Source organism: Nansenia antarctica (assembly GCF_963989245.1).
Source record: "Nansenia antarctica genome assembly, chromosome: 15".
Taxonomy (NCBI): domain Eukaryota; kingdom Metazoa; phylum Chordata; class Actinopteri; order Argentiniformes; family Microstomatidae; genus Nansenia; species Nansenia antarctica.
This window is the reverse complement of record NC_137685.1, coordinates 21722277-21740116: the sequence shown is the minus strand read 5'-3', so window position 1 is coordinate 21740116 and position 17840 is coordinate 21722277. Positions and strand designations below refer to the sequence as shown.

Below are 17840 nucleotides of genomic sequence, written 5' to 3'. Positions count from 1 at the left end.
CGTGGGAAAGACTAGTTGGAAATAAGATGGATTGTCAAAGATGCTTCCAACTTCTTAGAAGACTGTCAAACTGAAATGTTGGGAGTACAATTATCGAACAACATAAGAACAGCGTGCATTTCTATCTATGGCTTTGAAAGAAGTGTGATTTATGTAACATATACATGTATATCAGGTATAAATATCCAATTAAAATTCCATTTAAAAAATCATTTGTAAAATAAGAGTAAATTATACACGTCCCGGATGTGGTTCTACATCCACTTCTTTCTTGTTTCTGTCATGACTCTCAATTTGCAATAGGTTATAATATAGGTAATAATTCATACTACAGATGATAAGGATAGAAGAGAAGTGTTTGCATCAATAATGTTTTCTTTATGCGTTGGCTTGTTCACATGCCAGCTTAATCATCCATCCTGTCATATTTTATGGTCATATCCACACAGTGGATTGTTTGCACAGTTTGAGGTTTGGTGTGACTGTGACTGAATACACATCCGTTTTTCTGGACAGGTACTGTGGCTGGGTCTAAGCCCTCCCCTCCAGACAGGACATTAGAATATGGACTATGAGTCCACATTCCTTAAGGCGGAGTTAGTGACGCCACCTGTTTCTCAATGAACTTTCGGTCGAGAGAGGCAGAGAGGCATTGAGGCAGAGAGAGAGAGAGAGAGAGAGAGAGAGAGAGAGAGAGAGAGAGAGAGAGAGAGAGAGAGAGAGAGAGAGAGAGAGAGAGAGAGAGAGAGAGAGAGAGAGAGGCAGAGAGAGAGAGCGAGAGAGAGACACAGAGAGAGAGAGAGAGAGAGAGAGAGAGAGGCAGAGAGAGAGAGAGAGAGACACACACACAGAGAGAGAGAGAGGCATTGGGAGGAAAGTGCTTAGAGAACTTGTGCGCTTGTACTTTTCACGCTCCGGCTCCGCGCACCACCGAGGAATTATTTAAAGTTCAGAAAAATGGATTGCCGTCGAGTTAATTTGTATTCTTTGTTTTTGTATATATTTATTAACCATGTATTTATTAGTCACCAGTCGAAAGAACGTAAGTAGAAGATTTTTCTTTCGTTTAAACTTTAAAATGTGATTTTTGCTTTGTGGCCCTACATGGCTTGTAAAAGGTTTTAGGACCTAGAGGGATAGGCATGGGATTCAAGGTGATTTATTCTTAAAGTCTAGTCTATTATTGTGTTACAAAAACTTCTACTATAATGTGTTTATGTCGTTATGGGTTTTTATTGAATGGATTTTTTTCCTGGGCTATGTCAAATCAAGTAACGTGTCAATGATGGGAAACGTTCCTACACAATTCCATTGTAACATAAAAAGATACATGTTATTCTTATCCAATTCGTAGACTAAAGTTGGTTGTATTCTCAAATGATAATGCTCTTATATAATGAAACTTGAGGTTAGTTTGGGATTGGGATTGAGATATTGTTCTTAAGAGTGAATGTGGTTCTGCGCTCCTGCGATGTATAAAGGCAATATGTTGGACTTGCGTGGGTTTATGGTTTACTGGCGATTAGTATTTGATCCACGCTTTCATATATTCTTCACTCACGCTATGGCATTTTACAACCCCCGCTTTTCTCAGACAGTCTGTACAATCTGGGGGACACGGTCAGTGATACTGGGCCCCCAGCGGACATGCCTGATTTAACTGTCAAGGCTTTGGCATGTGTCCCCCTCATAAAACTGTTAGCATGAAAGGCCCGTTCGATGGGGTCAATTACCTTGCGTGAGCTATTATCGTGTGAACAATCAACCAGTCATTTCCTGTACACCCGCTGTACAATTATTTAAGTAATAATAATAATAATAATAGCAACAACAGAACATATTACATGTATTATGACTCAGTGCCTATGACCCCTGCCCATTAATGTGAATTTCATTTCTCACAAGTGTTACACTTTTGGATATCAATATATGCCATTTAGCTGACGCTTTTATCCAAAGCGACTTACATTGCAGTGAGCGCATACATTTTCAGTATATATGGTCCCAACAGGAATTGAACCCACCATCTAAGCGTTGTTAGCGCTATGCTCTACCAACTGAGCCACAGAGGACCAGAGGATATCCACTAATGTACTCTATTTCTCTCTCTACAGAAGTGCTACTGGATATGAGGGCCTCCGGCAGAGAGATGGGTTGGCTGACCTGGCCGTATGAAGAAGGAGTAAGTATTTATACCAGAGAGAGACATTCTAAGGATTCCAGTCTTGAGCCTAATGGTCTCAAGATTTTTCGCTTTCACATTGTGTGGGGTTATATACAGTGTACATCTTCTTAGGTAGACTCAAAGCCACATTTTTGCATCGAAAAGACTATAGCATGCATACCACATCCAGCACAGTACAGTAACCGAACCCTCCTCTCTGCCTTCAGAATAGCTTTCTGGGAAAGATGGAATGATTGGCAGCTCGTGAAGTTTTGGCAAAGCCGGCTCGCTCTTGTTCTATAGCAACCCTTTCATAATGGAACTATGGATGTCATAAAAATGTCAGGGGGGTTAGAGCTGTGTCTGAATTTACAGGACACCAAGTTGCGTTTTCTAAAATACAAATAGACAACAGGTTGTTATCATTCCCGACTTGTTCCACAAAACCCAAGGCTGTGGCCCTCTGTTCTTTATAGAGTCGAGCTATACATTTGGGAGGTTCCAACCACGGTGAGACATGGTAGGAACATAGTACTGGGCAAAGAAAAGAGAGAGAAGAGAGAGAGGGAAAGAGACTGGTTGTGTGGGTGAGAGCCATCCTTCTCTATCTATAGTTGTGTGGTTGTCCGTCTAAAAAAAGCAACAGGACGCGGGCTAGTTGCATTGCTCCGACTGCTTTTCTTCACAGTGACAGTTGCGTCCGTAGACCCAGTTTTCATTGTTCCAGATAGGATTTCCCCCCCTGGTTTATTGTTGTTTTGTTTGTATGTGCTCACCCGACTTCCTGAAACTTCCACATTTGACTGTTTGACGCCATCTTGGATGATATAGATAGACTCTTTCCCACTTTTAGTTTTTTTTAATCTACTTTGATAATCTTCTCTCCCCTTCTTCTAAATCCTGATCCTTTTCCATGGCGATGCGTAAACATCCACTCACACAGACTTAGGGTTCACTCAAACATTCACTCACACAGACTCTTCTAAACGGGCCTCTCTTGTAGGCTTTATAGTCCAGTGAAACATGCTATTATATATCCCGGCTGCGGTGGTAAATGGATTCATGATGGCTATTCTTTTAAAAGTCGACATTTAATTAATGGAGACTTTGCTACCAGATAAGCATTTACCATCTCTTCCCCCCACTCTTAAAACACGACTTAATTGCAGCCAGGATTGGCATAATGGCGGGTGTTCCACTGCAGTATTTGTCGAGGGAAGCCACACACGTTGCGAGCACAGCGTACGCTCAGACTAACTCAACCTCCTGATGGGTGGAAAAAGTAGCAACACAGCTTGCGCACTTTATAGGCTTCTCAGCATGCGAAGAGTGGTCCCATCAAATAAAAAAGGCTACCGATCCTTGACTACTACAACAAAGGGCGTTGTAAACTCGACTCATTCCCCCAATTACCCCACGCTCCTTCGTGTGACTGTTGCTGCATCATGGTGACTCCTAGGCCTATCCTAACCTAAACCACTCTTTGTCTCTTCTCTCTCTCTCTCTCTCTCTCTGGCTCTGTCTTTCTATCTCTCTCATTCTCTCTCTATCTCTCTCTCTCTGTCTCTCTCTGTCCTTCTATCTCTCTCTTTCTCTCTCTATTTCTCTCTCACTCTATATCTCTATCTCTCTCTCTCTCTGTCTCTCTCTGTCCTTCTATCTCTCTCTTTCTCTCACTCTATCTCTCTCTCTCTGTCCTTCTATCTCTCTCTTTCTCTCTCTCTTTCTCTCTCACTCTATATCCCCCCCCCCTCTCTCTCTCTCTTTCTCTCTCTCTTTCTCTCTCTCTTTCTCTCTATCTATCTCCCTCTCCCTCCCCCCCTCTCTCTCTCTCTCCCTCCCCCCCAGTGGGAGATAGTGCAGACGGTGGTGAACGGTTCCCTCCTCTACACGTACAGCGTGTGCAACATCGAGCAGAGCGACCAGGACAACTGGCTGCGCACCACCTTCATCCAGCGGCGGCCCGGCACCACCCGCGTCTCCGTGGAGCTCCACTTCGTGGTGCGCGACTGCAACAGCTTCGGCGGCGCCTCGCTGGGCTGCAAGGAGACCTTCAACCTGTACATCTCCGAGGCCGACGCCGACGTGGGCACCAGCTTCCGCAAGGGCCAGTTCCGCAAGGTGGGCACCATCGCGCCGGACGAGATCACGCGGGACAGCCGCGAGCTGAAGGTCAACGTGGAGACGCGTCCCGTGGGGCCCCTGTCGCACAAGGGCTTCTACCTGGCCTTCCAGGACCTGGGCGCGTGCGTGGCGCTGCTCTCCGTCAGGGTCTACTACAAGACGTGCCCGGCCACCGTGCGCAGCCTGGCCGCCTTCCCGGAGACGGTGGCGGACGCCCTGAACCGGGTGGAGGGGGTGTGCGTGGAGAACGCCGTCAGCCAGGCCACCCCGCACGTCTACTGCACAGCTGAGGGAGAGTGGGTGGTGCCCGTGGGCCAGTGCCAGTGCCGTGCCGGTTACGAGGCCGTCGGAGACTCCTGCCAAGGTAAGATTAACCACCATAAACAACCCCCCCCCCCCCTGCCCCCCCACACCCCTCTCACCCCTCTCTCTCTCTGCGTAACGTTGGCTGGAATCAGTGCAGTTGTATTGGATGTTTGTTTTTTAAAGGGCTTCTGTATTTAGACAAGCTTAGGCACTCTGCCACCACCCTTGGCTAGCTTTTGTTGAAATGACTGCGCAGGAATGTTAATTGTAGTTTCTTCATACACCTCAGAAAAACAAAAAGTAGCACATTTTTTCCTTGTGAAGTGGTTCAGGTAAGGAGGGATGTGGAATGAGAAGGGGAAAATGGCGGGGGCGGGGAATGGGATATATTTGTTTGTTTTGTACCGATTTTGTGGCTCCCTTTTAACACAAGTGGTGTTATGTCTGGTGTTGCCCTTGAGAGAGTGTACACCGGTGGAGGCTGGTGGAGGTAGAAATCGGAGGACGGGCTCATTGTAAATGCATACAAACTAATAAAGAATGGTATAGAGAAACATGTGGGTTTGATACCATTCCTTATTCCATTCCATACATTACAATGAGCCTGTACTCCAGGTCTCGATCTCTACCTCCATTGGTGTACACTGCATAGAGACGGGTATTGTGTTGTCAGTGTTTATGGAAGATTTGAGCGTGGTAAAATGATCCAGCTGATAGTGAAACATCTTCCTACCTGTTGGCCAATACATTCCTTCCACTCTCTGTCTCTCAGGAATGAGGAGGAGGGAGTGGGGGGAATAGTTTTATGGATATGGAGGGAGAGCAAAGTAAAAAAAAAAAATCGATGGCTGAAACCTGTTTCGGGCAAAGGTTATGAGGCTCATTTTGCTAGGAATGTAGGTGTGTTGTGTTTCAGATGCTTTTGGTAGGTCGGGGGGAATGGTAGACAAGGAAGGCATTTGTCCGGGTTTCTTTTGACGTAAGAATGAAACCGAATGTGTCGAGATAGAGTACGTGAGTAATGAACATTGGACACTGCAGTCATATGTTTCTCACATTGTTTCGTGTGGTAGCTGCCCTCTCTCTCTCCCTGGTATTCCGGGGTGTGGTGCTATCTGGAGGAAACGTGGGAAGAGAGAGAGAGAGCGGAAGGAGGGCCGGGTGAGGGGAGGATCAGGAACATGACTGTATGCTCACTGAGCTGTGGGGATTTTCTGAAAGGAATTCTTTCACCCTCACGTCAGCTGCCGTACTGATTGACAAAGGGGAGGAGGAGAGGTCCGTGTGAACCTGCCCCGCGGAGGAGGACTACCTGAGCCCTGTCTCTTCTTCCTCCAACACAGCCGTTTGTGTGTGTCGGTAGCCATGGTTGCGGGCCAACCACAAATTACAGGGAATGTTGCGCCACTCCCATCTCAGGGTGCACTGAGTCAGGCTGTGGTTTATGACTATAGACTTCCTGGTTGAGCCACCAAGATGAGTGAGTCCCCTGGTCACCTTGGGTGGCGGAAACTAGGATCAAAAGCCATGAATGTATCCCTATAATTTTGACTGTATGTAGACCAGGTAAATAAGTTAAGACCCTTACAGCCAGGATTTACGTGACTGACATGACACCTCGATGCACCTCAAAAGAGCTTTCCCCCCCCCATTCATCTTTGCATTGTAAAAACAAAACAGCCTGCCTCTTTGCTCTTAGAGGTCTTCAAAGGGAGGGATGATAGTTTCAGGCAGAAAGCAGAGGAAGGCCAAGTTCTGGAATGTTCCAGAGGCCCTCTGAAGAATTCCGACACCTGAAGCGGAAGTCAGCGAGAGAGTTCCAAAGAGGAAAAGGGGAATACATTAACGGCAGGAAAATGTCTTGATCGTAAAACGCTGTGGGTTGACCTTGTCACCGTGGATACAGGAAACATCCGTTGTCACCTTTATAAAAACGTGATTATCACGCAGCTCCATTCTCCTCCACTCTTCCGAGCCCCAGGCCAAAGCTAACCCGACTTTTGAAAACGAGGAGCTAAAACTAAACCAAACAAACAAACAGCTTTTAAGACTGACTTGTAAAAGCTGATCCGGACATAAGACGCATTCTCTCCGTGTCCATGTATGAACATGTTTGTCTGACTGTGACCTAGGATTTGTGACATTTCCACTGCTGGGGTGGCTGAATGGGCTTGGGAACAGCGAATTAGAGTAGAATGCAAGACACAAATAAGCAGGTTATCCGTGTGAGGGAGGGGAGGGAGGGAGGGAGGGAGGGGTGGACCTGACAGTTGGTGTATGAGGGTGGTTAGATGCGTGGCTGCTTAGAGTGTTAGGTGTGGAGTGTAATTTAGTCAGCAGGATTAGTGTAGCCAACAGGACAGCTGCTGGCCAATGACATCCTCTCTCTGCCCTTTCATCTGGTCGTTAACACACGCAACGAGAACCCTAATCCGTGTTCCACCTCATTAGAACAGTAGGCCCAGACACAAAGAGAATAAAACAAGATGCTATTAACAAGATGCAATTAACAGATGCACTGGTGCACTCCTTAATTCCTCCATTCACCAACAGTTTGGCATTCCAAAGGGAGGGATCGGAAAGAAAATCGACGCATTGTTTTGGTCAACAAATTAAAGAGTTCTAGACACGTTCTAGAGATTCTTCATTTCAGTTCTTTTTATTTTTTTAGAATATGATTACCACCAACCGTACACGCATTCATCGACAATGAATCACCCAACCACGTTAATGGTTAACCCGTGTAATTACACACATCACTGTTCAGTCAAAGACATTCGTTTGACCGGATAGTGATTTCTTTCACAGAGGAAGGTTTTCCCCCTCACGCCACTTTGGGTTATCTATGCCACGCACACATGCCATCGTGTGGAAGGCTCTTAATGATTAAAACGCAACATATTTATGGCACCACTAGTTCCAGCGGCATCAACAATGGATGAATAGGGGTGGGGGGGGTGGGGTGGGGGTTCTTTGGTACGTGGCAGGGGTCCCTGCTGCTGCGTGCTGGGGGATGAAATACCCTGGCCTCCCTTTCTTATGCGAAAGGCGCCCTTTACTCCCCCACACTCCCAGAGTGACTCCCCAGAGAGAACTTCTGTTGGCACTTTAGAGCCACGGCCCATCCCCCCCCCCTCCATCCATCCCTCCATCCATTCATCTGAATCCCCCTCCACTCCAACTCCCAACTCGTTCCCATTCTTCCTTTTGTGGTGGGTGGTTGTAACGCCGAGGTCCCTTCTGCCACGACGGCGTTATGTTACGGGGAAGATTCCCTCTCGTCCCATCGCAGGGTCTCCCCTCTCCTCTGCTGGCCTAGATGAAAGACCGCCCCCCTGGGGAGGCCTGAGAATAGACGGCCTCCCCCCCGACCCCCCCCGAGGGACCATTCTCACATGTTTTGAGAGTAAACAGAAAGACAAACAAACTCGTTCTCTCCCTCGTCCTCCTCAAAAAATATACTATCTCGGACTCCGTCAACAAGCTTCTCTCCCCTTTCCGCCGAGCGGGTTCCTCTTCCTCCAGACTTCCTCTCACCTCGCGACCGACCGTCCTGGTGGGTTTGTCAATCGCCACCGGCCCCGGTGGGGAGGAGGGGGGGAGAGGGGAAGGAGAGGAGGAAGGAAGCTAGCCGTCCGGGCTAGCGAAGGCATACATCCTGGCTACTCTCCAATACACACATACATTAACACCCTCCTATGTTCTGTAATGAGATATGAGTGTGTCTAACATCCCATAGAGGTTAATCGCAGTAACCACACTATTACCTTACACGGAAACACCCGGCGCATACAATCAGAGGGCTTTCATTTGAGGGTTCAAAAGGGAACGTCTTGAGAAGAGTGTTTAGAGTCGAGGTGTTCAGTGTCATCCGGTTGGCGCTGTCAGTGTGTGTGTGTGTGTGTGTGTGTGTGTGTCAGTGTGTGTGACTTGAGAACAGGACCGTAGGCGACTAAGGCAAGTGGAGGCAAACCGGCAGGAAAATCCCATTCCAAAGCCGGGGTTATTACAAGTTAACCACAGCAAGTGTTTCCTGCCAAGCCCCAAGGGACTGACTGATACAATTGTATTTTTGTAACCGAATCGCTGGTTCTTTCCCCCGGTGTGTGTGTCCGTGCTTGAGTGTGTGTGTGTGTGCGCGTGTGTGTGGGTTCATGTGTGCGCATACTATAACTAATAAACCCCCCTCTTGTGTTTTCCAGCGTGTGCACCGGGCTCTTTTAAACCGTCTATATCCAGCGAGACGTGTGCCGTTTGTCCTGAGAACACAGAGCCCTCTGCGTCTGGCGCCCTCTTGTGTCCGTGTAAGGAAGGGTTCTACCGCTCCCCCACGGACCCCCCCACGTCAGCCTGCTCCGGTAAGAAAGCACTGCATGTAAAAGCACTACAAGTGTTAATACTCAGTCACTTAGTGTTTTAGTCTTTAGAGTCGGTTAGAAACACACCCGAACATCTCTCTCACTCTCTCTGTCTCTGTCTCTGTCTCTGTCTCTGTCTCTGTCTCTGTCTCTGTCTCTGTCTCTCTCTCTCTCTCTCTGTCTCTGTCTCTGTCTCTGTCTCTCTCTCTCTCTCTCTCTCTCTCTCTCTCTCTCTCTCTCTCTCTCTCTCTCTAAAAGCACTACCAGTGTTAATACTCTAGTCACTTAAGTGTTAGTCTTTAGATGAAGATGCACACCAGTTCTAGTCACACCCAGTCACCTCCAACCTTCTTAGTTCCAGTTCCAGTTCCAGTTGCAGTTGACGAAAACGTAAAAACATTCCGGTGCAGTTTCGGTTTCCACAAAACCTTGACTTACATTTTTGGGAGTTTTTGAGTTTTTGGGAGTTTTTGTAGACCAAAACCACACTAAAATGCCTTCAGTCTTTTCCAGAACCAAGAAGGACAGAAATGACTAAATGTGACCAAAACCAATCTGCAATGTGCATCTTCGTCCAAAGACCAAGACTAAACGACTAAAAAAGCCTGCTAAAATTAAACACTGCCACTAACAAAGGCTAAAGCTAAGCTCTTTTGTCTATAAGGCTACTATCTAACCTATTACTATCTAACCTATAATTATACTAATTATAATTATATAATAAACCTTTCTTTTGACATTAGCCTTCTTTGGTGAGAACCTTGTTCACATAAAACCACGAACAAAGGCTAAACCTCAGCTCCTTTGTCTGTGAAGCTTTTATCCCAGCAATCATAACTTTTCTCATAACTCATCATGTCCTTTCCTCTCAGTCGGCCGAGTCATGCCCTATGATTCAGTGGATAACGACCGCTTGGACGTGTTCGTCAGGTATATCAGGTGTCACTCACCGTTTGGAACATCCGACTAACAACTCCACTTAATCTCCCTTCTTCCTCCAGCCCCGCCCAGCGCCCCGCGTGACCTGACGTCCGCCACCCTGTCGGCGGAGGGGCGGCTGCAGCTGTCCTGGAGCCCCCCGCGGGTGACGGGGGGCCGCGGAGACGTCACCTACAGCGTGGCGTGCGAGCTCTGTGACGCGGGCCCCCCGTGCGCCCCCTGCGGGGAGAAGGTCCGCTTCGAGCCGGGCCAGGCGGACCTACGGGACACACAGGTCACGGTCAGCGAGCTGGAGCCTCACCTCAACTACACGTTCACGGTGGAGGCCCACAGCGGGGTGTCCCAGTACAGCCAGCAGACCCCCACCGGCGTCCTCACCACAGCCCTGCACTACACAGGTCAGAGTCCACCCCTAACACCTGCTCCTTCTAGCATTGGGACGGCCAACGGGCACCTGGTTCCTAGATGAAGTGTTTTATTTGCTGTAATGATCTCGATACTATTTTCCAAACTTACTACGTGACGAAGTTGTGAGCCCAGTGGCATGTGTGTTAAAAGTTGTCCGTTTTATGGCATTAACCATGTATATCATAATTCATTATGATTTAGAGAGGACGCTGACTTTGCTTGTTCGCCGCTTCTCCGTCCGAAATCTAGGTGTAGCCTAATTGCAGTATACAGAGTAGATTTGTCCTACAAAGACACTTAGACTTAGATTAGTCATCTAAAAATGAATTAGATCCCTATGCTTTCTTTTACTGATCTTTTGTTTCTTTTTATTATTACTACTCAATCTTTTCAGTTTGTAAAGCGTCTTTGAGTGTCTAGAAAAGCGCTATATAAGTCCAATGTATTATAGATTAGTTTTTCTTATGGACTTGTAAGTCACTTTGGAAAAAAGGCATCTACTGAATGTCAAAAATGTCAAATGTCATGTAACACTGTTCAATAACACATCCGATTGAAGTCGCCAACTGCCAAAGCATTCCGGAACACTCACCACAAAGAGTGCCTTAAGTGTTCTGTGTGGTTATTCTCACCAAGCGATATAATACTTTGATTGACTACAACATGAATCAACATAATTGACGGGTTTCGGATGAATGAAGTCACCTTCGACACGCTAGAATGTTGACAGTTTGGCCGACTTTATTCAACCCCGTGGTGAAACGAGTTAACACACCGGCCAACACATACTCACACAGGATTCACTGTCACAACAACTCATGTCAGCTTCAAGAAACCACAAAGCGTTTGTTGTTATTTATACTCTATTAAATCAGTTAAAAGGTGATATTTGGGTTTGTCCACTCTGACCCCTCTCCCCCCTTTGACCCCCTTAGACCCTCCCAAGGTGACGTCCATCCGTCTGGACGAGCGGACCCCCACCAGCCTGTCTCTGTCCTGGGGTCTGTCCCGGCGGCCCCCGGCCCACATCAGCCACCGCTACGAACTCATGTACCGCAGGAAGGTACGTCAAGACAAAGACTGGTTTTCACTCCTTCCACTCTCTCTCTCTCTCTCTCTCTCTCTTCCTCTTCACTTCCTCTCTCTCTTCTACCCATCTACCCTCTCCTCACTCCCCCTTCACACTCTCTCTCTCTCTCTCTCTCTCTCTCTCTTCAGTCCCTCTCTCTTCAGTCCCTCTCTCTTCAGTCCCTCTCTCTTCAGTCCCTCTCTCTTCTTCCACTCTTCACTCCCTCTTCTTCCCCTTTTATCCCTCTGTGAGAATCCCCCTCTCTTCTATCCCTCTGTGAGAATCCCCCTCTCTTCTATCCCTCTGTGAGAATCCCCCGTCCTCATTGGTCCCTCTCTCTCTCTCTCTCTCTCTCTCTCTCTCTCTGTCACCTGTAGGAAGACGACAGCGAGCGTGATGTCACTACGTATACTGTCCTGGTTCTGGAGAAGAGCTCGGTCCAGATCGGCGACCTCTCCCCCGACACCGCCTACATGTTCCGAGTCCAGGCGCTCAGTCCGGAGGGCAACCCAGGAAGCTACAGCCTGGAGCACCAGTTCACCACCCTGCCCCTGGGTAAGTGTTGGACCCCAAACAGGGCCCGTCCTGGGCATAGGAGAACTAGGCGGTCGTCTAGGGCGCCAAATGCCTGGAGGGCGCCAAATGGCAGCACATTTAAATAATTTTGTCTCCATGAATTTCATGTCTCTATGAAAATATGTCTCAGCCTACTGTCTATTTTTGTCTTGAAACCATTGTGGTCCATATTTTTACTGTTGAATGTGTGGGTGGTGATGAGGCAGTACTGGTGGCTTAATGTGGTGGTGGTGGTGGTGGCGCCCCTAAAATTTGGGGGGAGGAGGGGGGGCATCAAATCAAACTCTCGCCTAGGGCACCTAAATGCCTAGGACCGGCCCTGACCCCAACCCTTAAGAGAATCATGATGTGTCTGTTTCCCTCCAGGGAAGATGTGCAGTATGTTCGCAGTAGTGAAGGCTGCTGGAGGTAGAAGTCAGAGGATGGACACATTGTGGATGCATGGAACAATGGAAACATCGATGTGTTTTGATACCGTTCCTCATTCCATCCCATGCATTCATCTCATGAGCCCATCCTCCGTTTTCTACCTCCACCAGCCTCCTCTGGGCTTGTGGGTGTGTTTGTACGGTAGTGTGACCTGTTGGCTGTTGGTTGTGTTTCAGCGGAGTCTCAGACCCAGGGCAACTCTACGGTGGTCATGGGAGCTGTAGTCGGGGGAGGCATCATGCTGCTCGTTGTGGTTGTGGTTCTTCTGCTCCACAAACGGTGAGAAACACACCCGAACTTATCTCTCTCTCGCTCTCTCTCTCTCTCTCTCCTTTCTTTCTCTCTCTCTCTCTCTCTCTCTCTCTCTCTCTCTCTCGCTCTCTCCCCCTCCCTATATGTCTAATGTATAACGTAGTTCACAAACCGTAAACGAAATGTGCCACACTTGGTCAAAGTTATTTGGTCACAGGGTTAGATACGATGTCATGTCAAAAAAGGCTTATCACCGATAGACAGTGTAGCTGTTGAAAAATGACCCTGCCTTTCCTGATACGGCTGCCTCAGTGGAGGCAGACATTGGAGGACGCGTCCATAGTAATGAACAGAATGGAATGAGAGAATGGTATCAAACTCACATTCCTCATTTCATTCCAGGCGTTACATTGCGCCCATCCTCTAATTGCTGCCTGCATGTGAACACTAGCCTCCCGCAGAACACAGGAATGTTTTAAACGCTTCTAGGACACGGTTTAACCCTGAGTGAGCATTATCTGTACAACAAATTAGAAAGTCTATTCACAACATTCCTTCAAGGTCAAATACACGTTTTAATGTTACATGTTGTTAGTAACATGTAGTAACATGTAGTAACATGGCACTGTGCTGATTGTAATGTTACATGTTGTAGTAACATGTCACTGTGCTGATTTTAATGTTACATGTTGTAGTAACATGTAGTAACATGTAGTAACATGTCACTGTGCTGATTTTAATGTTACATGTTGTAGTAACATGTAGTAACATGTAATAACATGTCACTGTGCTGGTTTTCCTCACCAGGAGACTGAGCTCCCGTGGCAGACGGGGAGTGGAGGAGCCCTACTTCTCTAGCTCAGGTAGGAGCCATACACCCGTACACCAGGGAGGCCGCTGGAGGGAGAAACCAGAGGCCCATTGTAATGAATGGAATGGAATCAGGAACGCATGGAATGGAATGGGGAATGGTGTCAATGGTATTTGATACCATTCCTCATTCCATTCCATTTGACACCATTCTTCATCCCATTCCATGCATTACAATGAACCCCTCCGACGATGTACACGTGTAATAGTAGCAATAGAAAGAGATGATCTTCTTACTCATTATTATTATTATTAATATTATGACCTCCTCAGATCAACTGAAGCCCCTGAAGACCTATGTCGACCCACACATGTACGAGGACCCCAACATAGCTGTCCTGAAGTTCGCCAGCGAGATTCATCCGAACCATATCACGAAACAAAAAGTCATCGGAGCAGGAGAGTTCGGGGAGGTGTACCGAGGAGTGATGAAGGTCCCGGGGCGAGGGGAGGTGGCCGTCGCCGTTAAGACCCTGAAGCCCGGCTACACAGAGAAGCAGAGACAGGACTTCATGAGCGAAGCCAGTATCATGGGCCAGTTCTCCCACAAGAACATCATCCGTCTGGAGGGCGTGGTCACCAAATGTGAGTAGCTACTAATACAGGCCGCTTAGCTGACGCTTTTATCCAAAGTGACTTACATTGCAGTGAGTGCATTTTTCAGTGTATATTTAAGCAATATCACACGAGAGGGAGTGCTGTTATACTGAATATCAGGCTGTGATACAACAGTTCTACAGCGCAACAGATTATGATTTGTTTGTTTATTTAATCATTTATTTTGGCTCCGTCAACAAAAAATTGTTCCCGCAACTGGACTGTTGCCTAGTAACCTGAACACAAACATCTGCAGGCTAGCTACTTTGTATTAACGGTCATTTCGGAGTGATACATATAGTTAAAAGTCCCAGTGCTGTTATACTGTATATCCACACTCATGGAATGCCTCTTGTCCAATCAAATTACTTGGTCGGGAACTAACTGTTGTATAAATATATATATACAGTATAGTTAGTCTCAGTGGGAATCAAACCCACAACCTTCTGTGTCACACTGAGCGTGTTTAAGTCCTCGAACCGTTGTCTCCTGTACTAAAGCCATCCCTCCTTTCGCCTTGTTTTCAGTCAAGCACGCCATGATCGTGACAGAGTACATGGAGAACGGCGCCCTGGACATCTACCTGAGGGTAGGTACACTTACTTTGGCTTGGTCGTGAATGGGTGGACGAACGGATGAAGTGTGAGTGTGTGAGTCTACAGCAGTGGAGGCTGGCGGAGGTTGAAATCGGAGGACGGGGGGCTCATTGCGACGCACGGAACGGAACGAGGAACGGTATCAAACACGTGTCTTTGACGTCATTCCTGATGACGTCCCGTGCGTTAACGATGACCCCCGTCCTCCGATTTCCACCTCCGCCGGTCTACAGTACGCACGTGTTCAAAGCAGAAACGCTTACCCCCCATGGTTCTGATGTGTTGTTCTAGGACCGCGACGGGGAGATCTTGTCGTACCAGCTGGTGAGCATGCTGCGTGGCATCGCCGCGGGCATGAAGTACCTCTCGGACATGAGCTACGTCCACCGCGACCTCGCCGCGCGCAACGTCCTGGTCAACAGCAACCTGGAGTGTAAGGTGTCCGACTTCGGCCTGTCCCGCGTCCTGGAGGACGACCCGGAGGGAACCTACACCACCAGCGTGAGTCCAGCACACACCTCTGAGTCCAGCACACACCTCTGAGTGTACTGTATATTGTGTTCATTTACGATTAAGAAATTGGTGCTAAGAGGCCATCAATGCCACGATTACATGGTAGAAAACCTCTTGGACTTGTAAATAAAAAATAAAAAGAAGTCATTCTTCCATCTAGCATTGTGACTGCAGATGTTCCCTGGTCCTAGCATAGATTTGTTTCCCTTATGATGAATGATGTATAGACAATTCACTTACTTTAGACAAAATGTACTTCACTGTACATCGCTTTGGATAAAAGTCAACAACAACAACAACAACAACGTTACCCCCAGTAACCACCCAGGGATAACAACCCCAGGGTAACAACCATGCCTCTTGTGTGTCCTCCTCCCCTCAGTCCCATTCTTATGATTTGTTTATGTTACTATTCCGTCAGGGAGGGAAAATCCCCATACGATGGACCGCCCCGGAGGCCATCGCCTACAGGAAGTTCACCTCGGCCAGTGACGTGTGGAGCTTTGGCATCGTCATGTGGGAAGTCATGGCCTTTGGAGAACGGCCCTACTGGGACATGAGCAACCATGAGGTAGGCCACATCTGTCAAGTAACCCTTTCCTTTTGACGGCACCAGAAAATGAGAGAGTGCTGTTGGTCTTTAGGTAAACAGTTTAAGGCCTCGGAGCTGTAAGGCTGAATGCCTCGCCTCTTTGTGTGTTTATCCTGGGGTGGGATTGTGTTTAAAAAAGAAATGTCTCGGAGCCTCAAAGTAACACGGTTCCCACAGACCTCTTCACATCAAAAAAGTGTTTATGTCTACACGTCGATACACAAAGCGCCGTCTCGAGAGGCGTCTGTGTTCCCAGAGCGATGGAAACAGCAGCGCGGGGTCACACTGTAAAAAACTAAGGGGCTCTATTTTGGGGGGCTGGCGCAAAACGGGACAGCGTGACCAAACGCAGACGTATTGGACGTTTGTGTCGGTGGTTTGACTGGTGAAATGACCACAGCGCTGGAGAATAGTAGCCTTGGAAATAGTACTACGATTTCAGACACGTGACACACAAAGACCTGGTTTTTAATGCTGTTCAAATATAGAACCTAGCTCAGCCGAGAACACTTCCCCTGAACTCTTCCTCTTCCTCTTCCTCAAGGTGATGAAGGCTATCAACGAGGCCTTCCGGCTACCCGCCCCCATGGACTGCCCTTCTGCCATCAACCAGCTGATGCTCCAGTGCTGGCTGCAGGACCGCTCCAAACGACCTCGCTTCCCTGACATCGTCAACATCCTGGATAAACTGCTCCGGAACCCAGAGTCTCTGAAAACCATCGCTGACTTTGACCCCCGGTAAGAATACTAGGAAGCTCATCTCTCATCTCTCCCTCTCGCTCTTGAATGTTGATTATGTTTTATTACATCACATCCTGTTTCGAGCTTCCAACCGTTTTAGAACCTGGTATCAGATTATCAGATGAATGAATTGTATTTGATCATTTAGTTCATATTAAGTTAGAATTAAGTACAGGAAGTTGCTCCACAGTGTGCAAACAACAATTCACACACACACACACACACACACACACACACACACACACACACACACACACACTAGCCTGTACATTGAAATAGTTAGTGATAGAGTACTGACAAACATCTCTGGTATCTCCCACAGCGTGTCCATACGCCTGCCCAGCACCAGTGGCTGCGATGGCGCCACCTTCAGGTCGGTGTCGGAATGGCTGGAGTCCATCAAGATGAGCCAGTACAGCGAAGGCTTCGCCTGCGCAGGCATCACGACCATGGAGCAGGTGCTCGCCATGCGGCATGAGTAAGTACATACATGTGGACACATGGCACAGGTGCCGCCTCCCCCACACTGCATCAGTTTCACTGGCACGTCGCCATGTCATTACCGGAACACAGAGAAAGTATTCAGACGGTAGTAGTGGAACATGTGTCGCGGGGTATGTGTGAATGCAGGAATGCTACTAGGACTGTCCTCCTCTCACCATGCTCCGCGGCCCCACCCTCAACAGCACCATTGTACTGTCACACACCACGTAGAGCGACATGTGACGCTGCACATTTCTCTAGAAGTGTTTGTCGATTCGCGACAGTCTTCAAATGCCGTCATATTTGATTAGATCTTCGTGTGCTTGTTATTGATTTTGTTTTACTTTTATTTTAGTTTGACAATTTAAAAAACTAAAAAACAAATCGATACCAACCACACGTGCGGAAGCCGTTATTGATTAAAAACTGTAAATACATTTTTTAAAGAAAAAAAGGTAATTCACTATGACTACCAATGGCCCCTGGTCCTAGTATAGATTACTTTTTCTTATAATGACTGCTGGAGAGATGATTCACTTACTTAGACAAATGTATTTGTTGTAAGTCGCTTTGGATAAAGGCTGCTAAATGGCCCAAATGTTAAATGAATGTGAGTTTTTTATTTTATTGATATGATATGAAACCTTACCAGGCCTCTGTCTCCCTCCCTCTCTCTCTCTCTCCCTCTCTCTCTCTCCCAGGGACATCAGGAACATTGGGGTCCGGTTACCCGGTCACATGAAGAGAATCGCCTACAGCATCCTGGGTCTTAAAGACCAGACCAGCTCGCTCAGTGTGTTCGCAGTGTAAACCCGCCAACGAG

General features: G+C 47.6%; 1 protein-coding gene across 1 annotated transcript; it reads left to right on the top strand.

Annotated features, from left to right (window-relative positions):
* Window positions 1-957: 957 nt before the first annotated feature.
* LOC308170709 (ephrin type-A receptor 2-like) lies at window positions 958-17827 on the top strand (the record flags this gene model as incomplete). Its single annotated transcript, XM_080545543.1, has 16 exons — window positions 958-1042; window positions 2115-2182; window positions 4013-4652; window positions 8797-8952; window positions 9954-10289; window positions 11235-11362; window positions 11746-11923; window positions 12550-12652; window positions 13433-13488; window positions 13769-14080; window positions 14620-14681; window positions 14980-15189; window positions 15623-15772; window positions 16338-16531; window positions 16857-17012; window positions 17719-17827. 16 exons carry the CDS (start codon window positions 958-960, stop codon window positions 17825-17827), a joined length of 2943 nt encoding a protein of 980 aa, XP_080401669.1.
* Between the last annotated feature and the right edge of the window lie 13 nt (window positions 17828-17840).